The 24,053-nt window shown below is 46.8% G+C and overlaps 4 protein-coding genes across 4 annotated transcripts; all 4 read left to right on the forward strand.

Moving 5' to 3' along the window:
- Positions 1-2,193: 2,193 nt before the first annotated feature.
- F4822DRAFT_413553 (uncharacterized protein) lies at positions 2,194-4,006 on the forward strand. Its single transcript, XM_051459056.1, has 6 exons — positions 2,194-2,508; positions 2,573-2,599; positions 2,778-2,800; positions 2,893-3,020; positions 3,093-3,340; positions 3,395-4,006. Exons 1-6 carry the CDS (start codon positions 2,449-2,451, stop codon positions 3,560-3,562), a joined length of 654 nt encoding a protein of 217 aa, XP_051311363.1. The 5' UTR covers positions 2,194-2,448; the 3' UTR covers positions 3,563-4,006.
- Positions 4,007-5,092: 1,086 nt separating this feature from the next.
- Positions 5,093-7,851, forward strand: F4822DRAFT_348531 (uncharacterized protein). Its single transcript, XM_051455922.1, has 3 exons — positions 5,093-5,135; positions 5,285-7,563; positions 7,623-7,851. Exon 2 carries the CDS (start codon positions 5,369-5,371, stop codon positions 7,424-7,426), a length of 2,058 nt encoding a protein of 685 aa, XP_051311364.1. The 5' UTR covers positions 5,093-5,135; positions 5,285-5,368; the 3' UTR covers positions 7,427-7,563; positions 7,623-7,851.
- Positions 7,852-9,814: 1,963 nt separating this feature from the next.
- F4822DRAFT_432446 (uncharacterized protein) lies at positions 9,815-10,739 on the forward strand (the record flags this gene model as incomplete). The annotated part of the gene is made up of 2 exons (XM_051461647.1): positions 9,815-10,532; positions 10,633-10,739. The coding sequence occupies 2 exons, from the start codon at positions 9,815-9,817 to the stop codon at positions 10,737-10,739; spliced, it is 825 nt and encodes a 274-aa protein (XP_051311365.1).
- Positions 10,740-11,361: 622 nt separating this feature from the next.
- On the forward strand, positions 11,362-13,601 carry F4822DRAFT_348602 (LrgB-like family-domain-containing protein). Its single transcript, XM_051455923.1, has 5 exons — positions 11,362-11,492; positions 11,550-11,780; positions 11,837-11,948; positions 12,007-13,029; positions 13,198-13,601. The coding sequence occupies exons 1-5, from the start codon at positions 11,445-11,447 to the stop codon at positions 13,386-13,388; spliced, it is 1,605 nt and encodes a 534-aa protein (XP_051311366.1). The 5' UTR covers positions 11,362-11,444; the 3' UTR covers positions 13,389-13,601.
- Positions 13,602-24,053: the final 10,452 nt, after the last annotated feature.

Genomic DNA, 24,053 nt, shown 5'->3' on the forward strand with positions numbered 1-24,053 from the left:
TGAAACAAAATGTTGTTTAGGCTTGGTCGAGGATTGCGGTTTGTCCGTAAATTTCATCTCATGTTCATCTACCCGCTCGTTGAAAGTGCGTAGTACTGAGGGGAGACCTTTCCCAGTTCCTAGGCTGGATGAATATGGCCGAAGAAGCTGGGATGGTAACTGCATGGAAAAAGCCTCGAATCTCATACCGCGGCACATAACCCAAAAATAATGGCCGACACTGATAAACATTCTTTTCGTAATTTGTCAGATCTGTAACGTCGTGTACTGGATGTTGAATACCCATCGAGACTTGACATATTGTTTGAAAACCCATTGCGGAGTGCTTCACTTGTCAGCTCAGCCCGTCATTATATCCTGGAGTGAATTCAGATGGTGTTTTCATTCTGAGCTGTAATAAGTGAATCTTCGGTCCCTAGCACAGATTTGGACTGATAGCCCTCCGCGACGTAACTGATTGACAACTATCAGTTAATTGAGAAAATGTCGTGGTCACGCCGGGAGGTTGAAGTGTTGGCGGATCATATGGATGACGTGGACATCGTGATGGCGAATCATAACCCCACATAGCCGTAATAGGTCACTGGTCTATTAAGTACCAAAGATGATGACCATAATGGCCAAAAAATCGCGTCTTTGAATGAGTCTAGATTGTCGATGAGGAACAGCGCGGAAAGGGACTGCTCACGTATCTAGGTACGCAGGGAGGATGATGTTGTTGTTTCTGCCTGCAGTCTCCTCATGCCTGAGAATGTGGCTCCTCTGTGCCACGCAACGTGACAAACATAACTGTCTTTGGGCGTTGAGTCCTAATCATTGAGCTGAAATTTTGAAAGTCTGTCAAAACAAGGAAGGTCGATTCTCCATGCATTCAACTTGATGTAAAAGTAGTCTCGTAACCCTGGGTTGGCGTTGTCGTGATATTTGACGCGCCAAATGGTGTCCTAAAACGCGTACTGAGAAAATCCACCTCGCATCCATTACGATGTACTAGATCTAGATAAGGGTTAAATTGTAGGGAAAAAATCGTAAAATTGAAAAAGAATTAATTCCCGAAGCATCGAGGTATCATATTATAGGATATATGTATGGAGTACAGTATGTGCAGACCAAATAGTCGGGGTGATGCAAAATGTGTAGATAGCCTCATGTTGTAAGTGGGTGTGGGAGCTTGAATCGCAAAGGGGGGAACATAGACAGGAAAAAAACGCAACAAAAATTCTTGGGACTGCAAAAAAGCAATGCGCTACAATTACAACTTGAAAGATAGCCAATTGACAGGAGAATCACAATAAGCAAATTTTAGAAGGCAATGCATGGGCTGTGCGGTCAACATATCGAATGCGACCGAAAGTGATGAAAATGTCAAACGGCCGAAAACCAAACGAAGATACTCGGGAATCGGCTGGGTATATAGTTTGATATTGGATATTAGACTAAGCATTCTTTCCGATTACCTAAATTGGGCTACTAGTATAGAATAACAGATGATGACTCAATCAATCGCCTGATTTAAAGAAGTGTGGAAGGCATGAGGAAAGAAGAGGGAGAAAGGAAGAACGAAAAAAAGAGGATGGGGGAAGGGGGGAACGGTGGGAGAGTTTGGTGAGAGAAAGCTCGAGTCTCGAGCAGGCGCATGATTTGGATCGAGGTGAGTTAAGAGCGTGACACAAAGAACTAAAAAAAATAAAATAAAAATAATAAAATAAAATAATAAAAAGAGGTAGGTAAAGGTGAGCTGTTGCTAAGCTTCGACCAATCAAAAAATTCGACATTATGGGATCCGCCTTCATCGAACTGGGGAAATATCCCAGACACCTCGAGAGGTCCAAAATCAGTATCGAATTAGTCCTTCCAGGCCATTTAACTGGTCGATGGTGGGCTGTGCATGAGGTGCATCAGTTACACATGGTTGAGTCTAAACTTGAACGGGAAAGAGTCTAGACGTTTCAGTGAGATAATGCAACGTTGAAGGCTAAAAGACAGAAAGAGCGCGATCGGGTTTAAATGTATGGGTAGGCGTGGAAGGCATGGTACGTGCCCTGTTGGCACCCATTTTTATTATTTTATCGTTATTGTTAGAGTATTATTATTTTTTTTTAGTGCCAGCGGATTAGGTATTTTTTGGGGAAGGGGGGTAGCTAGAGGGGGGTCAAAAAAAAAGGGAAGCACCAATCCTCTGCCGCAGCTGATTGTACTAGTTTACTGATTGTGCACAACCCCCCGCCTAGTATATAAACAACCTCCCCTTTCTCGCTGTCGCGCCCCAACTGAATACCTCCCTCCCTCTCGTTTCCTCTAGACATTTTCCACCACCACATAATAGTAACATTTTCGTCAGCGACTATATCTATCTGAATTCAATCGAAGATCGATTGATCAAGCTAAATTTACAGTCCACAACCGAGATAACACGTTATCAAATTCCAAACCAAAACTTCATTCGCAATGGGTCCCAAGAAGGCAGACGGAGCTTCCAAGCCCAAGAGCACTCATGCTTCTTACCAAGTATGTACTACTACGACACGAATCGGCTTTTCATTGAAGCGCGTTTGAGACTAACGGATTATAGGACATGATCACTGATGCTATTGTTCATGTAATTATTCCCATTCCTTTGCTTCCGGCGCATCTCGTGTCGGTGGTTGGTGGTTGGTGGTCGGGTTGGGCTGCCGCGTTGCGTGGTTATTACCAACGCAACACCCAACCCTTACACTAGGACTTTCTATTTAACTTCATCAGATGACCATGCTGACGCGTCTTTTTCAATCGCACAGCTTAAGGAACGAAATGGTTCTAGGTATGCTTTCATTTTCTTCATTTACACACTATTCAACGTACCCACTTTTTTACTACCGTTTTCGTCTCAAACAAAAGCTAACCCTAACATAGCCGTCAACAACTCAAGAAATATGTTAAGGCAAACAACACCATCAACGTTACAGACAAGATGTTCGACTCTCTATTCAACAAGGCCTTGAAGGCTGGTGTTGACAAGGGCATCTTCGAGCAACCCAAGGGTATGTTAATTTGCCATTCCATGATGCGATTGTCATGGAAATTTTTTCGGCCCGAATGCTAATTTGTTTTAGGACCTTCTGGTGGTACCAAGCTCTCCAAGAAGTCTAAGCCCGCTGCTACCAAGCCTGCTGCTAAGAAGGAGACCGAGAAAGACGCCCCAAAGAAGGCTGCTCCCAAGAAGGAGACCACTAAGAAGGCTGCGGCACCGAAAAAGGCCGCCGCCCCCAAGAAGGAGGCTACTGAGAAGAAGGCGGCTCCCAAGAAAGTTGCTGCTCCCAAGAAGGCTCCCGCCACTAAGAAAGCCTCCACCAAGAAGGATGTAAGTTTTACTACGGACATGACTCAATAATGTCGCATTATCTAATGGATCTAGGCTCCCGCTGCTGAGGAAAAGCCCGCCGCCTTGACAAAGACTAAGTCTGGCCGAGTCGCCAAGACAGCCTCTAAGCCAGCTACCAAGAAGGCCGCACCGAAGAAGGCTGCAGCGCCGAAGAAAGAAAAGACGCCAAAGAAGGAGGCCAAGGCTGAAGCCGCGGCATGAGCATTTGCTTCTTGATTTGTGTGTTCGGTCTTCGGTTTGTATGCTGGGGTTCGGCGGTCTACTGGCGTTCAGGAAACAAGGGAACAAAGTGTTACGTGCGCCATTTTTTACGCGCGGCGAACAGTGGTTTAGGGTCGTGATTTTGGCAAGGGTTTAGCAGGAACAATGAAGGGAGGGTGGTAACGGTCTCGGGAGCGTTGCGAGTGTCCGATAATACCCTCTACGGTGCAAGTTGCCCAGGCGCATGTGCATACTGTACGACCCCTCGCGGAATCACGATTTCGGGTTGGATTGCACATATTCCCAGTCATGGCATCTGTTAGGAGGGGTTCGGAAACTGACGACATGATGAAGTACACTTGTACATGTAATTATACCAATAACGAAGGGCTTCTGCATGGCTTATTTTCCAAGCTGGCTTTTTCTAATCTTGCTATTTTCAATTGTGCTGTTGCTTGCTGCGATGATGTGATATGAAACCCCGAGTTGACGCGTCTGTTTATGATCCACCTTGTTTACATTATGTCCTGGGTGGATTGCAGGGGTTCTTGTCGATGCTGATAGTGGTTATCACGTGTTACCCAGTAGAGGCGCTACCTTAGTCATATAAGTGGATACTTGGTATGTCTTTGTCTCCACTTGCCGCTTCTTGAAATCCCATGATCCTAGACGATCGTTTATTCGTGTCGAATGATATGGAGCTATTCCTATTTTCAATGTGGGTAAACTACGTATATGTATGGCATGACAAGTTGAGTGGAAATATGCGAAAAATTGAAGATCTTAAGCCAGCTTTTCTGTATGTCTAGAGCCTGATGCGAGCGTTCATGCGCCAAACCACCGGTTTGAACTGCGCTACATGCGCCGGTAACAAGTGTTAAATGGATGCATTACCCACATATGTCTACTTTGTGCGACAGTACCCTGAGCAAGGAGATAATATTGATCTTAATGATTGTTAGATGTCAGATTTTGATATAAATATCTTGCTGAGAGAATAGATAGGTGAGTTAGACTATAAGTTACATACCTAATGTATCTGGAAATAGCACCCCTATCAATACATACATATGTAGTACCTGTAGAAGGAACTGAGGGGTTCGATCGTTAAGACGTTAGAGTTCCCCACAGAATTAGACTTGGACTTAGTGAGTTAAGTTATGAGTTGCAGTGGACAAATCAGGCCTAATCGTCCATGTATTTCAGATCTGGCATAGTACAGTTAGGTACATTTACTAAAACCTTTGTCTTTTTCGCGCAAATCTATTTCGTACCTAGTCACATTTCTCATACACTTTTCCCTACTAGGACATCCCATGTGATTCAATTCTGTAAATCTATCACACTTGCTTCATCAAATCATTGTTCCTTTTTTTTCAATAGCCCATCTTTGGAATATTGAAATGTACACATAAACATGGAGCCTCGGATCAGCTAAGTATATTGGTACTCCGTAACCGTCCGCGTTTTTATCGCTTTCAATAGAACGGGACAGTGTTGTAACCCGATAATCCGTTACTGAGTACCGAAACTTCCGAAGATCCCCAGAGGCGGGTTATATTGGTTAGGACTGGTTAGTCAATGTTGCTAAGCTTACATACAGTGTTTTCCCACTGTATGTCGTAGTCTGGAGGGGGATCTACACCTACCCACGATACTACAACGCGGCATCAACGTCGACCCAACGAACAACCCCCACATCATATAACTGACCATGGATAGCTCCGTATAGCCTCGCTTCTTATTTATTGCTTCTTTGCATGTTTCGCCCACGTTGTGTTTCCTCCGGCATCGCGCCAACTCATCATGTCTTCTAAAGACCCATCCTTCAGCTCCAACAATCCTTTTCGCCGGAAGTTGGGCAGTCCCTCCGTTTCTACCGAAAAACCCGCCCTAGCACCTACTTCGAGTCACGATAAATCATTCAATGCTGCTCCACGACCACCTTTCACCACCTTTAGGTCGGTTGTATCAGACGATGGGAGGCGTAATGTGCAGGAGAGGGCAGATGCGGGCGAGGCAGCATCGTTGCAGCCTAAACCGAAGAAAATCGTAAAAAAAGTCCGCGTTCAATCACCACCACCATCCTCACCCGAGGACAGTACACCTACGACTCGCTTCCCCCCGATTGACGATGACGAAGAGGATGAAGATGAAGACGACGACGATGATGATATTGATGGTGGTGACAGCAGCGATTCACGAGATTACGAGGAACATTTTGAACCGATCAAGAAGGGATCGATTGCCACTCAGTATAGAGATAGGGATAGCCTCGAAACCGCACAAGTAGGGCCACCTGCAAATCCCTTTTCGAAAACATTGCAGGACTTGGAACGAACAGGACAAGGACAAGATGAGAATGCACCCCCGGCCGGGGTGACAGCAAAAAGAGGTCTTGATGTTGACTCATTCAAGAAATTATTATTAACCGGCTATGCAAGTATTCCAGGGCCATCGCTTGCGTCAACATCCAAACCAGGAGGGGATTCAGGGGGCTCAGCACATCCACAAGCCCATTTACTCGACGGTGCTAGCAATACGGATGCGAGCTCGGTGTCCCGCCAATCCATATTTGACGCTATATTACAGCAAGATACCCCTCGAACGTCTCACGAGATATCCGAACCGGAAGACCCGGAGGAGCGAAGAGGCATCCTACCTACATCGCCCCTTTCGTCTCTGCCCTCTGCCTCGGCAAGGAAGAAGCCACCTCCCCCCAGCTCCCGACATGGTAAACTCATCAAAATTGAGTTAGGAGCAGACGCAGAAACCCGTGCAGCCAAAGATTCATCACCTCCCGTGTCCGTCAGCAACATATCTCTCCCTCCTATCGCACCACCTCGAAAATCCAACTCACACTCCGCCACTTTATCACAAGCCTCGCACCTAGCAACTGATGTGAACAAGCCGCTTCCATCAACTCCATTTCGCCCATCTGTGGAGGAGGCTGTCGACTCCCCATTCGACCGCGAAGCTATAGGCAAGGTGCCAGAACCATTTGCTGACCTACAGACTAACCCTCGGCCCCCAACGCCGCCCGTTGCTACCCGAAGCCGATCCGTATCTAATGGAAGTACACAGCCTCGCAAACCCGCGGCACCACCGCCACGCCGACACGGAAGGAGCGATAGTAGAGGTCCACCGGTCAATACTGCGAACACGGATGAGGATACGCCTCCTAGATCGTCGTTGGAATCGACCCGGTCGCAGACTAGCAGCTTACGCGCAAACGTTCCGGCGAATACTAACATAAATGTGCCCGCACCACCGCCACCACGCCGGCCAAACCATGCTAGACAGGGAAGTTCGTATACGAGTCCGAATCTTACAGCATTCCCTTCGGTACCTTTAACAAGCCCAGGTATCGGCGAAGCTGAACGCAGCCCCTCAGCGGCGGGGGCCAGTATTTTGGGCGATGGCGAGCAACCAAGGAACGTGTTGGGTTTGGCGACTTTCACCACGAGCAAAGACGGCGTGCCGAAATTATCCCCACCCCCACCACCTCCGACCAGGCAATTGAGTACTAGACGGCCTGCTAGTGTCAGAAGTATGGACTCAGGAAGTGGACCGAGTACGGCAAGGAAAGTGAGCCGGGAGAAGGAAGGTGGGGTCGCTCCCCCCCCTCCACCACCTCCCCCGAGACAACGAGGCAGTAGTCGCGCCAGTGTCGAAACCCCGGCTCCGACTATGGAAGGTGCGAAGCCAAGCGGTGAAACGAGGAAGGAGGGAGTGGCTTCTCCCCAGAGTCCCTCTGGAACGGCGAATGAGAAGCAAGGGCAGGAAATATTGGCGGATATTGATGCGTTGCAGAAAGAGGTCGATGCGTTGATGGGGAAGTATGAGAAAAGTACCACGAGTTAAGGCCTCGGGACACGTTTTCCTTTAGCCTAAGGGACTATATGGTTGAGTCCCTAGGTACCTAGCGGAGACTCACAGTATGTAAGAGTTCTACGAGTGGAATAACCTAGGAGGTATCCTTATTGGAATGGATGTCTACCATCAAATTCGCCGCGCGGTTGGATACGAAGATATGAATTGAAGTACGCGTTACGGGCACCAAGCGTTGATTGATATGTTGAAGTCAGGATTTCCCAGGCGATCCTTGTATAGTAGGTTAATCGTTAATGCCGGACCGTCTTCCTCGGTGGCAAATATGGATAGGGATAGGAATATCGAAGATAGACTGGCCGATGCCGTATGATGATGAGGTGGGAGAGCATAGCGTTTTGGACCTCGGGGAAAGAATGAAGCGTCTATTTTGAAGCATTCCTTGTTCTTCGTGAATTATGTAAGTTCGAAGGGGTTGGTAAGGTCGAGTTTCTTGCGAGTTTGGCTTTGTGCTACCTAGGTACCATACAGTAAGTGCTATAATGGATTGTTGAATGGGGCGAAGGTCGTCAAAAGCGGATGGTTAGAGGCGTAGCTACGAAATGCGTCGAGTGTAGGTATTCAAAGCTATGGGGTCGATGCGTATCCCGAGTTAACATTATCCTAGGACCCAAATTCAATTATAGTGTGGATAGACTTAGGTTTGAAGCTGTTTGAGTGGGAGCGAGCATTGTTCGGTGTGGGAGGGTGTATATGGAATCACGTTCACGAGAATAGAGTCGTCCACATATCCGCAGAAAAGTATACCAAATACATGTGTCATTTAGGGAAAGAAGGAAATTATAGTCGTATGCATTGTAATTTGAATACCTAGGTAGCCCACGTCGTTAACGCGTCTCGGGTTCATATGTCCCCTCTTACCTTAATTAAGCAACAATTCATAGCTTGCTGATATAGAAATTGATACCAGCATAGGTTCAAGCGATTTAATACTTAGGAAGCTACCATAATATCCACGTCTCGTTAGTTTTCGATCGTTGGGTAACCGTGGGTGTGCGTGCTTGCTGTTCATGCTCCCCTTTAGACAAAAAGCCCACGAATTTATTTCCAATATTCGAACGCTAGTACTTTTGACCTGTTGCCGATGTCAGTCCACGATATACGAAGTTAAGTGTTACCTAATGTGAGCTTTCCTTAATAATGGCCAATTGCATAATACTCGTAGTATACAGAATATTTCTTTCGTGCGTCCTAAGAGCGTCTATATGATATATACGATCTTCCAAATTATTTAGGTCTTCCGTTTAGCTGACTATTACTACCTATTTTAAGTACTTATAGTCATTCCCATATTTACCAAGCAGGCCTCGGTGCTTGAATACTCTATAAGGTACCTAGGTAGCTGGTAGCTGGTAGACTAGATTGTTTGGCTTTGAGGGAAGCACTATTTCCTATATATACGAACAATAAAGGAATGGTGAGGAAGTTGTCACGCCTGCTGGTAACCGAAAACTCCCTTAACCTGCTAAATCAAGCTTGGTCAAGAACTGTTCGGCGGGCGGCCGGGGCCCCCCCGCCGAGTATCAACGTCGGAGAGTAGTTAAAATCCTCACTACCGATTGTTGGATATCCCGAAGGTAAACATCGAGTTCCTTTCTACCGAACAAATGAATCTTGTTCATAATATAATGTTCCCCCTCTGGGTAAAGTACAAGCCAATGTGCAAAACCCTTTTACCGCACATACCTCGCGACCACCCCAGTGGCCTGAACCCCCTTTTACGCGTATCATAGCCGGGAATCTTTGAGTAAAGGGGTATTAACCCTAATTAGTTCCTATAGTACCTTATCTTCACCACGTAGGCCCTAGACGACGAAGTGATAGGAAACCCACCGGGACCAATAGCACTGTCCATTCCCTGGCATCAGAAGACATACTGGGCTGTTACCCCAGTGAGTAAACTCGTCGTTGCCTCCTCAACCCCATAACCTCTTTCCGCCCTAAGATTGATGTACATCTTTTTTTCGCAGTAGGAAAGGACCCGTGGTTATTCCTCCCTTCTACATCTTTCCACGATTTCCTGTCAACCCGTAAAAGATTTCCTCCGCTGTGAAATCTTTTTTCACCACCACTCCTACCATAACCAAGACCTCAAACTTCACCAACCATCAAACATACCTCATTCCGCCTTATTCTATCCAGTTTCTCGTCTATACGCACCTATTTCATCAATAATACGCACCTCGGGATATCTGTGTTTAGATATCCTCAAGTCACCCCTCTCGTATTTTTGCGAAGGTATGTGATCGTATATCCCGACCCTACCTAATTAAATCACTAACAATTATCCATTCAATAGCCACGAATATTTCGTCGATCTCGACCGCGAAATTTTAGAGTACTTCATCTGTATTACTCAGAATGGCGTTCCCTCAGTACCAGAATGTTCCCAACGAGCTGAAGCTCGCCATTTGGGAGGAGGCAACCATGTCGCCCGGAATGCATCATTTTAAGATGTGCCTCACCCGTGTTTACGATATGCTCGCCCCTCCTCTATACATGTATCAAACCGTCAAGATCGAGCCGGCGAAGAATACTCTTCACGACAGTTCGGCATGGAGAGGACGCTTGAACATGAGCATGAGCGATCTTTGGGCGTGCCTTTCCTTCCTGAAACTCAAATACGGACGTTCTACCCTTCGCGTATGCCCAGCCGGCAAGTCGAAAGATTTGGCCGATAAACATGCAACGATCGACCGTGACAACGATCTTGTATGCCTTGAGCTCACCGGCGATGGGACAGTCCTACCGCCTTACATCTGGCCCACCGGGGACCAGAATGACGTGTTGAAGAAATTACGACGCATAGCAATTCCCTACTCCACAAACGCCAACCACCAATTTCACTGCGAGTGTGTCATGTTTCTGCACCGGAACTACACCCACTGTGGCATGACTTTAAGCTACCTAATTGGTTACTTCGGCCACCTAGAGCAGTTCTTCTTCGTTGTCAAACTAGACAAGGACAACACCTACACTACTGGATCGGCACCGCGATTCAGCAAGAAGAATTGTGACGCCGATACTGCAGCTGAGTGGCACCAAAAGCGAACCACCCGCGCTCTCAACCGTTTCAGGGGTATGTTTTTTTCACTTCAAATTACGTATACCACGACGATGGTTCATCAATTCTCCATTTAATTAGGGTATATATACTAATATGTGTTGATTACCTGCAGACATTGCGGTCCGTGAAGAACTCGCTCGCTTCGAGGACATGCGCCACACCTACTACGAGGTGCGAGAGAGTGACACCCAAGACCTTGCATTTTTCCGCCAGATCTAGCAGATCTTCGGAGTAATCAGAAGGGCTTGGGATTGGGAGAAGAAACGCGCGGCTCCTCGCTACAAGGTCAACGAAGTCGAGCTCAAGGTGGTTGTGTATGTTGACCCGAAGACGATCGAGAGCAAGTAATTCGACGAGGGATCATGCGGACCGCGGCGTATCATCCAAACTGGTAGTAGATGAAAAGGATTTGAGGAAACCAACGAGATTGATGAGGGGATACGGATAGGGCATATGAGAAGCATTTGACTTTGGCATCGGTGGACATCTTCGTTGCATTTGAGGTCGGCTTTGCTTGGGGGTTATGATTTCGCTTGATATGTACCCCTATTTCCCCCTATTTCCCCCGCTGTCTCCAAACAGGACAGACAGGAATGTGCTATAGATAACGGCGTCCTTGAAGATTCTCTGTCGTATACTAGCAGAAAATTCTATAATATGGAAATTACAAAAAAGAAGAATGGAAATCTCAATTACTAACCCAAAAAGAGCATTACTCGATACACTAGGCCGAGATCGGCGCTTGCAGGGAAATAATAATAAAAAAAGTGACTGATGCGATCACCGCCTGTGAAAATCATGCGATAGCCTCGGTCATTTTTCTACGTCAGCAACATAAATAAATATCTTTCCGGATAACTGGAATCTTGATTTCACACCAATTTAAATTAATTTAATGAATGGAAAGAAGCGCTCACAACGACAATGAAGGGTAAAGAGGCTCTAATTGACTTACTATCAGCAACGCAACTCGTATGATGGTTCCTTCTTCGCCTTCAAGTAATTCTCAACTAATTTTTCTAAATGTAGGCCTTCCGGCGCTCCCGGAATAACATCATCCAGCCATGGCTATACGTTCCTTCTGGAATAATGATAATGTTGCTGGCCTGCTTCGGTATCAACAAGCTATTCGGGCTTGGATCTGTCCCCTTCCCAGCGTCAGTAGCTTGTCTCATCATCCTTTTCTTCGCTCTGCTATTGTCTGAACAAGTTCTCGGCGAACATCGAACGAAGCGCATTGTTGCCGTCATTGAGATTCCGGTAATTAGTACCTCTGCGACCTTCCTAGATGGTCCGTCAATTGACATTTTCGCTAGGGTGGCTGGGCTTTACGATGGATAAATGTCATGTTCACACCTTCATTCGTTCTTTTACCCCTGAGTCCGGCAATAGGGGGAATCGAAGTACTCAAGATCATCGTCGTCTTCAGTGAGTAACGGGAATAATGTCGCTAATTTTGAACCTATAGCGCTAACTCTTGAATTAGTTATTGGATTTGTAGTCATGATGATTCTCGCAGCATACATGACGCGAGGCTTACAGCTTCTTTTCGGATCTTCAAAACGTGCATTGACTGAACGCGCCGAAGAACTTAACCCTAGCAACGAAGAAATTCCCATGACAACAGCTCCAAGATCTGGCGGGTCTTCAACCTTAGTAGATAGCTCAGGACAAGTTTCATCGGATGAAGTGGACTTACGACCTCCTCCGCACTCTTTGGATGTTTCTCGAGGACACCCAGTCGATGACGACCCAACCCCGACGCTTGCCAGCAGCGTCTCCGAACACGCAGACTTACCGGCCCAAGCTCCAATTCCTCCATCGCGATCAAGCCGCTGGGCCGCTATTATCACCGCCAAATTCGATTTCTTCCTCTACATCACCATGTTCCTATTCGTCGGCCTTCCCGTATACTACATAACGGGGTACGCCATGCCGATGCACCTCAGCCTGAACGTCCTAGCCTACTTCCTCGCGACTTCACTCCCGCCAAAATGGCTGCAATTCCTACACCCAGTTCTAGTATCCTCCCTCCTCACCGTCCTTAGTATCTGGGTTCTCGGGCTAGCCCACGGTGTTGATCTGCATACCACATTAGCAGTATACAAGACCGGTCTCGGGTACACCGAATTCTGGAGCGGTGCACACGGCTTACCTGGCGCTGGTGACCTATTCTCCAGCGTGCTAGACGCCGCCATCATCGCCTTCGCCCTACCCGTATACAAGCACCGACGAGAACTCAAGCGCCACTTCGCCGCGATCGTAGTCCCCAACGTCGCAGTATCAATCGGTTCTCTATTCGCGTATCCGTGTATATGCTACGCTATCGGTATCGGTGCAAGGAGGAGTCTCGCGTTCACGGTTCGGAGTCTGACGCTTGCTCTTGCGCTCCCGGCTGCGGCGAATCTGGGTGGTGATAAGAATACGGCGGCTGCGTTGGCGATTATGAGTGGTGTTGTAGGTGTTCTGGTGGGAAAGAAGTTGCTCAGTCTGTTGAGGATTCCGGAAGGTGAGAGCCCCTTTCCTATTAGTTTATTATTGCATTCCCTTCGGGTTGTGTGTGGAGGTAGGTATGTAGAGGTTGGTGAATACTCACATAGCTTCGAAACGTGAAGTTGAGTTAGTGTTGGCATCAAAACAGGGAAATCTGTAGCTGGTTGCTTGCTAACGCATACAGACGACTATGTCACTCGCGGCGTGACACTAGGTGCCAACTCTTCTGCCATCGCGGCAGCGCTACTCTTACGGACCGACCCGCGAGCTGCCGCGCTATCGATTCTATCTATGAGCATATTCGGAACTATCACCGTCTTGTTCACATCAATACCGCCCATCACGATCGTGGTGCAGTCACTAGTAGGGCTATGAACCTTTAGGACGGGATTAGGTGCTGGCCCGCCAGTGCATCCACTGTACCAACACCAGTCACTCTTTTCCGACCTTGCGATTGTAGTGCATGCAGTACATTTGTTAGACTTGATCGCCTCTAGGCGAATCTTTGGGCGCTTACGCCGTCATGTTGCATTTCCTTTACCGTGCATACTCAATAGTATCTAGATAGATAGACCTATTCCTCGATAGACTAAAATGACTCTCGTTGGCCCCTATTGACTACCTAGGACTCGCTTGCATCATGCCTAGGCTGGCACGTCCCAACGTCTCAGAAGGGAATGCTGATCGCTTCAGTTGGAGATAGGCCCTTCACATGCTTCAATGATCATTCTACTCGTAGGTCCGACATCGCGAGGGATGTTTGATGCTCCGTTCCGTCTCATCGCTCATGGCGGTCTAGAATGAGGCCATCATCCACGGAGATGAAGTTGATCCTATTAGAATCCTCGGCGCCTATAATGTTCCATTGCGATAGGAGCAAACCCTTACAATATTGGCAATATCGTATGTTTTCAAAAGTCCATTTACTGTATTGGTATGCATGCCCCTATCTTGGTGAAGAAAAACCTGTAGACGCGGTCCGTATTCATCGCGCGCGCCGGCACGTGCGTCGTACACTGCCACAGTATATCAAGCTTCTAGAAAAAAAATGTGCCATGGTGATCTTCAGGGACGTTGGATTCATAAGCGTCTTGTCATCGGATAGACTGACGCCCCTAGCATTGGCGACGACGGCATATCCATTTTAAGAAAACGCGTCCCAGTAAATGAACTATAGCGACGGGTAATTCCGCGCGTTAAGGATGGTATGGGTTGTATGTCATTGTATCGATACCAACGTCGAAGTACAATTGACAATTGAGTACAATACTGACCGAAAAAGGGCTCATTCCTGCAAGGGCCAAAATTTCAATTTCGGTATACGATTGAAATTGTAGAAACTTACAAGTTATCGACGTAGAAAACAGGGCCAAATGCTAGTAAAAAGCTTTGGCGACGGCACCGAGTTATCTCGTGTTGAACTACCGGCCGCGGGTAGCAAGGCTGGGAATAGCATCAGTTCCGCTGATCCCAGAGATAATAGTGATATAATATAGTATTTTACATACAGCAGGGTACCTCAGAAGGGGAAATAATCAACGATATCTTGGGACCTGGGACCAAATCTACCGTTACATCGCACGATCATGCAGGACCCCCAGCTTCCCAGCTTCAGCTCTTAGCTGTGCATTTTCCCCAACGGGTCCAACACATGTTCTGTAAGTAGTTAAGTTGGAGTCTGCAAGAAGACCCTTTCTGCCATTCTCGGTAGGATTCATGTCCAGGATGCGCCCGGGGAGGGAAGGAAGGGGGAAAAAACGTGTTCGACGATTTCCAGAAGGACGAATGCAAAAAATCAATAGATTATCCCAATAATGGGGTCCTGTTAAGGCCCCTAGAGACCGTTCCGGAAAACATGACCGGTCCCCATACCGTTCAATGGGTAATGATCGGCGGAGCGCCTGTCGTGGTCGGCGTGGCAGTGCTAATTACGTGACCCGGACTGCCCTACGGGATGATGCAACAGCGCATGAGTAGGTCTTTGCCGCTGTGTAGGAACAAGCTTCTGTTGATAAGAGATGGGATTGTAGATTGATGATTGATGGGATAGGAGCCCAACGTACGGCTGAACACGAGGACTCATGCATTGGCGAGTCGCCTCCTGGATGATCCTTCGATGATGGAAAAAGAAAACGCGACGCGAAAAAGTAGGCAACTTGGCTATGAATGTATACCCGTGGCGAAATAGTAATTTCAATTGTCTATAGCTGACTATCTAAGGATTGGTTCTCGGAGGGAAGGGCAGATGACCGTTGGGATGGGCTGCCCGTCGTACCGTGGGATGAGAATATTTCATACGCCTATCATGTGCTTGAATCGGAGAACGACGAACTGATAGACATGGAAATTGACCCAAAATGAATGATAGGAACGAATTTCCGAATGGGAATTTTCTTCAGCCTTACGTATTTTTACGATTTAGGTAGGTAGGAAGAGACATGAAGTCCTCACCGCTGGAATGCGGAATGCGAACTGTATGGCGGTCGTGGAACCGCTAGATGACTCGTTCATAGGGGTAGAATCGGTTGTAACCCCTCCATAAGCACCTGGGCAGCTAAATGATTGCGTTAGATAGCCCCCAATGCAGCCCTTAACGCTCAGGCTTAGGGGGCTGTTCAGCACGATACCCTACCTAAGTAGAACAACCCTGCAGGCCGGTGAGTTGCATGGAACGCATGGAATGCGACGTAAAATATGCCGTTCATCTCATCCGTGAAACTAGAGTCGGCCCCGTTCCCTACAGAAGGGCCGCATACCGTTAAAATTAGGTCCAGCATCTTGTCCGGGACGCGCTCCGGTGCAACCCTCCCCCGAACAGAGTTGAGTTTTCTCGGCCATGCGGGTGGCTTAACTACCTTTAGACACTAAACGCTGACGATATCTCGTAAAGTTAAGGAGTAGTGGATAAAGCATTTGGGTCCCGAGAACAAAAGAGATTAGGCCAAAGTGTCGCGATAGGCTCTTCTTCTGCAGGACTTCGGAGGTGGTGCCACCAAATTTTATCCTTTTGCCCTTCTTCTTAGAATAGTACGGTAAGGCTACAGCTTAGACGAGGTGTTCTCGCGAGGATTATCTTGGTAGATCTACAGGACGGGCTCCGTCGGCTCGTCGACACGAGGTAGATCTGCAGATCTCGTTAATTTTGCCTATTGAAGTATATTCTCCTATGTTGGCGTGAACGATATGACTATTGTTGATATGAACCATCGATAGGTCTTAAGGAACCGGGAATATGTGAAGGCGAGAATATGCCCTAATTTACACCAATTGCATGTTCGGGATGGGTACGGTATTAGCGTAACAATACATCACCGCAGCGTCACTACGCAACATAGGATCATCTCAACAACCAACCATGATGAACGGCTGACGAAGCCGTACTGAAAAGGGAAGCGGTAAGGGACGGGAGTTGCATTGTTATAGCACGCTCGGCCGGTGATGTGACCTTAAACCCGGACACCAACAAGTCATTGTCCCGTAAGGAATTTAGTACGCAAGTAGCTGTGGAGGAGATGTTGCATCGTAAAGCTTGGCATGCGAGACAGACCATTCAACTCGACCGACGCATGAAATAGTGTCAGAAGAGGTGCCGTCGATATAGTTACGGAGATGATAGGTGAACAGCCCATTCGACCCGATAAAGGAAACAAGGCAGCATTGAGAGCCCTTTTCGAATATTGTGGTGAGCCGGGTACAGTTGCCAGCGTATTGATGGCGTCGGTCAGCAACCATACAGGCGGTTAGGGTGGTAAAGATTTAATTTGGTGGCGTCTAAAGTGGGCGCGCGGGTACCTGAACCTAAGCTGAGTGTTCTGATGGTAGATATTATGGCTGAATGTATTATGCAGTCATGTCCAGATGTTCTTATATAAATGAGATGTGTTGGTCGGGAGCGCCCATTTATGAGGCAAGCTAATCCATCAGATGATATAGATATTCTATGGAGTTTCCCTGATGAACCAGTCGGAATATTTCTCGTGCTGTAAGTGTAGCCCTGCTGCATGAATATCGTCAGATGCTGCTACAGTTTCAGTCACCAGGTCTTCGTCGCCTTCTATTGGGGAAGCGTCTGTTTCATGTAGAGACTAGTCCAATGCAAGATGTCAATTCGGCCTATGCCACGTAGGCGACAGCTAACCTGCAGAGGATTGAAGCTGTCCGCACACAACATGCAGGTTCCTTGCGAAAACGGTCGCAGAAGCATGGCCAACAATAGTCATGCCATGAAGCGGTGAAAGCATCCCAGACCGGACTCGCTATGCCGATCCCGGGGGATCAAATGGCTTCAGACTGACGAACTTGTAGATAATAGAGCATTTTACTAGGTACTCAGAGATAAATGTGTGAGAACAGTGGGGAGTTGCGTTATCATCGATCCACGAGCAGGACAGGATGATTGCGATAGAAACCGCGAGGAATTTGTTTTCCCCGTAGTCGCGTTTCAAAGCAGGCATCGCGACGCCCCGATGGAATTTTCCGTTCAGCGTGGAGTATACCGATACGCAATAGGTGGGTTAGGTACGTATCTGAATATTGACGGCTTCTTTCAGGTATAGTAAATACATTAGTCGTCGCGTATAGCTAGAGAAAAAGACGATGTTCGTCGTGAGAAAATAATCCTGTCGTGATGAGTTGTTGATCAATACGACACCTTTGCCATACTAGGCATCGCGGAGTGTCGCTAATTTTTCAATTGATAATACCAGTATCTGGCGTCTGGTACAGTACATGGTATCTTAATCTTTAAATCAATGCGGCTGTTAACGGAGTTGAGACCCGGATGCCACATCTGAGATGCTATGTCAAAATCCTGTGGGGAATTTCGCTCCTATGAGCCGTAATTCGTAGGCAGACAGAAGCTAGATCAACGGGAAACAAGCCGGTTGGTAGTAGTCCTAGAAGGCCGAAAAAGAAAAGTCTCACCTACCAAATTGATGCTATAAACAGAAGGTATTTTGCAAATAGGACTTCATCCATCGAAATACCTACCTAGTGTACTTATCCGGCAGTAGGTAAAGGGTCTGGACTAGGTTGTCTCGGTGACAATTAATAAGAGACACTCAGTGGTATAAGGATATACAATTAGCCAATGTAGGGCGAATGCGCGGTTTGATCGCTTCCAGTCAATATCGCGCGTACCATTCTTCCAATCGGTTTGGAACGGTAGATTGCCGTTCTGCCAGGTACGGATCTATTTGATGGGATGGAACTCACTCGAGACAGGCTGACTGTAATTTGAACGGAATTATTTGAATGGGAAGCCGTCGGTTACGCTTGTTCGGGTGTGCAACTCGCACATAATACCGATATCTTACTCACCGGGCGCGATATCGCCACGAGCGAGTGTTCTGATTTACCTAAATTAGTAACGTTTTATCGTGGCGTTTAATTAGATGGTGCTAGTCGATCGAAAATGGGTTGGGTTTGGGCACCATGATACGCCCAACCGACCAACACAGCTAGGTGATTGCACACGGAATCGAAAAGAGTAACGGGGAATTTCTGTTTGTATTACAGAACGCGCGCGCGATTCTAGTTGTGAGTATTGTTGAACAAGCATCAGGTAGAAGTTGCTGGGATCCCATTGGCGAAGACTGTAATCGCGTGGGATGTTTTTGGAGTACCTAAGTAAATCAGGTCAAGCTTGAGGGGGGTGTACATGCGTCGCCTACCTACGGCTCCCACGGCGCAGACATTCTTAAACAAAGACAACAGTTTGATCGCTACATGGCGCTATCCCCGTCCGTTATGCCGAATAGCGTGTGGGACATGGAACAAGTCGGTACGGCTAAGAGAGCCGAGTTCTCCAGGTCAAAACCTTATGGATGTGAACGGGGCCGAGAATAATGCTTCAGAGCCTCTTCTAGACACATTACCCTGCGTCAAGTACATATTGAAATATGTATATCTAAAACACAGCCAGTTTCCTTGATAGGTAGGCGCATTAGACGGTGATGTGAATCTAGAACGCATGGGTGACACCTGATAAGATCGCAATTGTTGCTGCGAGATCTAGGCATGTTGTTCCGTGCCACCAAAATTGACACCTTCGTCGGAGATAGAACAAGGGTAGAATTGACACGACAAGAAGACGACAAGACGACAAGACGACATGGGAGGACGCGCTGGCGTTGATAGTCATGACGTCAAAATAGTGGATTCTTGCAGGTAAGATGAAATAGGCTCTGGGTCCTTTGCATGAATGCACATTCGTCCTTTTGCTCCCAACTCCCAAATTTCATAGGGGGGGCGAAAGGTTTGCGTGGATGGAGGACCCGGCCGATGGTGAAATTTGAGAAATAGCGGCGGAGGAAGAGACCCAAAAAGGATTGAATTGAAAAAGAAAAAGTTTCAAGGGTCCGTAATAGGCTGTAGATTTAGGAAAGAATGGCTTGCGGAAATTGGGCGGGCAAGGCGGGACCTCACTAATAACGGGCGGAGAGGGGAGGAGGGAAGGGACAAACATACATGGATGGGCTAGGTACTTAGTTCCACGGGTGTATGTGGTATGCGTGGTATATGGAAAGTTAGGGAAAGAGGGAAAGAGGAGTGGAAGACAGACCGGCTTGGCAAGTACGTAGTACTCCGACGATATAGTAGAGTACTTTTGTAAGTACCTTCCAGTACACTCTTAGGCGATGCCTCCTTAAACTTTACATACTTTTCCTGCCCGTCATATCTGCGCAGATTGCTGTACCTTTCTCTATACACGTGTCAGCTACATATAATGGTGGCTGTAATTCGTCGTATATCATTTATGTATATGAATTATGAAATGAAGCGAGAACCCTGCATACATGCACCAAAGTAAATTAATTTACCTTCCTACACAACCCAATTGCGAGGAAAGAGAAGAGAAGAGAAAAAAAAAAGACATTTCAAGATATCATCAAGCCACATGAAAGCGCGTCACCGCACGTGATGCTACAATGTTACAATAACGCGGGAATCTCCATTTACTGACCTTATTTCCCCCAATTATTCTACGTTAAAAATAAATACGGGGGGCAATCTGTGCGAAAACCCCCAGCTGTCAATCTTCTATCTTGCTCGCTAGGGAATTTCCTACGTTGATCATGCTACGCAAGATACCATCAGTAGCGACACACGAGAATGACTAGTTTATCAATTTCTCTTTTACGAACGGCTATCGCCGTTTGTGTTCCCATTCAGTCACCAATATCTCGTTTCCCTCTTCTCCCTTTTTTGGCGAGTTCACCTATTAGGTACGGCGCATTTCATATGTTCATACTGCCTAATTATTGGTGTACCTATTATTAGTTTCATACCTCGGCTACTATAACCCACCTCACTTACACTACGCATTAGATAATTAAGACGGTCGAGAGACGGGGCCCAATGTGCTGGGAGGATTAGGGCGCCACGAAGCGCCAGCCGTTATTATTCCACGTCATTTCTCGACTAGACTTTCCCGACGCGTTCTCAAGCGCCTTTTAGTCCATCGTCGCTTGACCTTTAATCTGACTAGGTCGTTCATCTAGTGGTAGAACGGCTGCTACCATTTGGCGCTTGTCGATACGCGCGGATTTGCGAATTGCTTGGCGGTGTGGAAGACATGCCACGCGCTGATCATCCCATGAAGAAGATTAAAAGGGTCACATCAGAAAACAGCGGCGTAAAAACTAGTCGTTCGCGATTATGACTACTAGTTGCCTAGCTGATTGACCTTAATTAGGTAAGCATAGTATATCGAAATTCCACTAGCCAAGCGAGGCCTCCAGGAAGTACATAGTATATATCTCTCGGGAGTGACGACAGCCGTCGCACTACCCACATAATATTTTTTAGGTTGGAACAAAATACACAATAGCCCGTGATGGGTCTTTGGAAATGGAATATCAAAATAGCATGTACGGTCATTGCCGAAATCGACAAGCGGGAACAACTCCCGTAGCCTGTCCGGCTGTTTATCCACCGACTCTAGGCTTGACGCTCATCATTCATAACTTCTTATTTTCTCTGATCCCTATTACGGCATCTTCCGTGGAACATATATTGATACGTTTAGCTCTTTTCAACGAACACAATTTTGCGAGAACGTGGTTGTCTTTTAATAAAATGGTCCAAAAGATGAATCGGAGATAATTCATGTGGAGAATTGCGGTAGTTTAGCTAATTTAGAAATGCCGCCGAACTACTGGAGAAGCCGTTAAGAAGCCACCGTTTATTCCAATATTCTAGTCTACTCAAGGTATAAGCGACGGGTCTCTTAGTAGAAATCCTATACTAAACGAATGAATAAGTCTACTCACATGAAATCTCAGATATCATTGATCTTTTAGGTATTCCTAATAGAACACTTAGACCCAGTAACCCATGGAGGTAAAGGTCCATGAATATAGCCAGGTACATGTGTTTCTATCATTTGTAAGAGACTTTTTACACTAACTAAATGTCTACAATCGCAGACAAGATACCTTATGTAGTTGCTTTTCCGATAATACGCAGTGTATATAATATGTTTGTAATTAAAGAAATAGACAATAGTCTGACTTCTAAAACTCAAGAGAAATAAGCACATAAATAGATAGTTGTATAGTAAATGCAGACATATGTAATAGGTAGATCTCTAAAGTGGCTTAGCCTTATAAATCTAACTGGTATCGAATGGGAAGACCTAAAAGAATAGACCAACGTTGTAATCTAGAGTATGAATGTGACCGTATACCTACTATAGGTTGTACACCACGCAATCTATCTACCCCTTTTCCACCTTTACCCCGATATGATTGCCACTCCGAGGAAGTCGCCCCTTTTTGCGGCTGTGGGAATAGTAGCGATAGGAGGTGTAAAGTATAGTGAGTATATTTCCGCCACAATGAGGTCTATTCAGGCATCATTTTCAGCTGAGATGTTGGGTTTAGACAAGAAAGACAAAGGTGTGCACAAATAGGCAATCCCGTGTTAGCCGGGTCTCAATCTTTTGGCTCAGCCGCAGGAACTAACGCAGTCTCCGTGTTCTGGATACTTGTACAGGAGCCGAGGCCTATGTTGTTGTTTTACTATGTTGGTTGGTATTACCCAATTGTCTGTAGATAGTCCGCTGCATTACGTTTTCCGAGACGGGGGGGTATTCTAGAATAATATAACAGTCTTTAATAATATTGTTATTTGAGAGTCGCACTATTTTAGATCGTGGAGGTAGTTCGGTATATTGTAGAAAACGTGATAGACTAAACAATTGGGTTTTTTTTCTCTCTCTACTCTTGTCTCTTTTATTAGAGTAAATACCCACATGAAAATGGAGCAATTATCGTAAGGCGTGGAGCCGGAAGTCTTTTTGGGCTGGACCTTACATTTCAATTTGGTGTATCCTCGACTTCCGGCTGGACTCCGTGAGGTACGGTATGGTGCGGTACGTACCCACCCTTGCCCTCAATCAGCACAGACAACATCGGAGTGCAGGATGAGGGGGCAATTGTCAGGGGTGTTATTCTCATGTACCGGTACGTACCATGCAATGTACGTAAGGTACATGGGACTCGGATTAGAGGTTCCTAGATCTCTTAGTATCTGTTACATTTGCCCCGGACTTATATCACCCTTTACTTCAATTTTAGAAGGTGTACCTAATGTTTGGACTAGCTGAGGTGGGCACTTTTGTACCTTGTGCCTTCTTTTTCCCACCTATTTTCTCTTACCCTCTACCATGGCACCTGCTATTGTTCCTTCAATCGCGCAACCTCCATGTCCCTCTTCCTCCCCCGTGGGTTCCATAAGATCCTATCAAGCTACACTGTTAACCTTTGCTCATGCATACCCAAGACCACCCCTGCCCCCTGTTGACAAGTACCTTACCTATAGACAGCTCGGGCAAAAAAACATTAACAGAGAATAGTGCACGATCTAATGTATTGTACAATTTTAGATTCAAGGGTGCAGCGCAATACGTATACACACCTAGGTACATAAATTTGTATACTACTCCCATGTACTTTTATTCATACCTGAACATGATGTATAATATCTATGTAAAAACTGCGCAGCGACTACCTTACTATCGTCAGGGCTCGGTGCAATAGTGGAAATCTCAAAACCCACCCCCTCCTCGTCTAGGGAAGTCACACACCCCTCCCTCACTCCAGTCCCAGCAGTCCCAGCAGTCCCAGGTCCTCTCCAGAAAGTCGAGCCTACCTAACCTTAGCTTACCTTTCCTGACCTTACCTTACTTCCTGTCCGTTTCCCACCCCCTTGTACTGCCGTACCTATGGACTATTTCTCTTTTCGTCCGAACTTGTTATGCCTCTCTTGGAGCCCAGCCAGTCAACTCTCTTCCCATGTCTTGTCCTTGTCCTTCGCTATTCATATCTCATAGCACATACCTACATAATACGTACATAGCCGGCCCCGGGAGCTCTACTTTACCACCTTACTACTGCTATTATCACTGCCACATGCTGGGTATACATAAGTGGTAATTCCCGTCTATACCACTACCGCCGCCACCATCTACTCCCACCACCACCTCTATCTACGTCAACTATCAACTAGACCCTGACAGGACCCTAGCCGTTACACACGTACGCTTATCCATACACATACACAACGCACAATAGGGTAGCTAGCTAAAGGCCGGCTCGGCCCAGCCCAGTAGTCGCTCAAAGTCGAATTCAGTCAGTCAGTCAGTTACTTAATAAGTCGGTTCAGAGAGGCTCGACAAAGCTTGGACTCGGACGGGAGAAGCGCCCCGAATTTCTTCTCACTTATAACACTTACACACACACTACACACTACTACAAGTACCAGCCAATTCCACCTGGAACACGTTAAAATCCCAAGTACCCACTACGCAATCTTTTAGTGAGCTGTACTATATTACCTCCAGTCACCCTCCTATCGAATCAGCTTCTATTCATATAATCCTTTTCCGCTCGCTACTTTCTCTCTCTTTTTTACCGCTTCTTCGAATTCATTATTCTGACACAAGCCACCCCAATCTCGACCCGGGGGGCGGGGGGGGGGGGGGGGGGGGGGGGGGGGGGGGGGGGGGGGGGGGGGGGGGGGGGGGGGGGGCGGCTC

Source organism: Hypoxylon trugodes (genome assembly GCF_022578975.1).
Source record: "Hypoxylon trugodes strain CBS 135444 unplaced genomic scaffold F4822scaffold_8, whole genome shotgun sequence".
NCBI classification, from domain to species: Eukaryota; Fungi; Ascomycota; class Sordariomycetes; order Xylariales; family Hypoxylaceae; genus Hypoxylon; species Hypoxylon trugodes.

What these genes read in the sequence shown, in the direction of transcription:
- F4822DRAFT_348531 (XM_051455922.1), top strand. Translation starts at nt 5,369, where the DNA reads ATGTCTTCTAAAGACCCATCCTTCAGCTCCAACAATCCTTTTCGCCGG.
- F4822DRAFT_348602 (XM_051455923.1), top strand. Translation starts at nt 11,445, where the DNA reads ATGAAGGGTAAAGAGGCTCTAATTGACTTACTATCAGCAACGCAACTC. An exon ending in TACTATCAGCAACGCAACTC is followed by an intron (nt 11,493 to 11,549) that starts GTATGATGGTTC and finishes TTCTAAATGTAG; the next exon opens with GCCTTCCGGCGCTCCCGGAA. An exon ending in TCTGTTGAGGATTCCGGAAG is followed by an intron (nt 13,030 to 13,197) that starts GTGAGAGCCCCT and finishes TAACGCATACAG; the next exon opens with ACGACTATGTCACTCGCGGC.
- F4822DRAFT_413553 (XM_051459056.1), top strand. Translation starts at nt 2,449, where the DNA reads ATGGGTCCCAAGAAGGCAGACGGAGCTTCCAAGCCCAAGAGCACTCAT. An exon ending in AAGGAACGAAATGGTTCTAG is followed by an intron (nt 2,801 to 2,892) that starts GTATGCTTTCAT and finishes ACCCTAACATAG; the next exon opens with CCGTCAACAACTCAAGAAAT. An exon ending in CATCTTCGAGCAACCCAAGG is followed by an intron (nt 3,021 to 3,092) that starts GTATGTTAATTT and finishes AATTTGTTTTAG; the next exon opens with GACCTTCTGGTGGTACCAAG.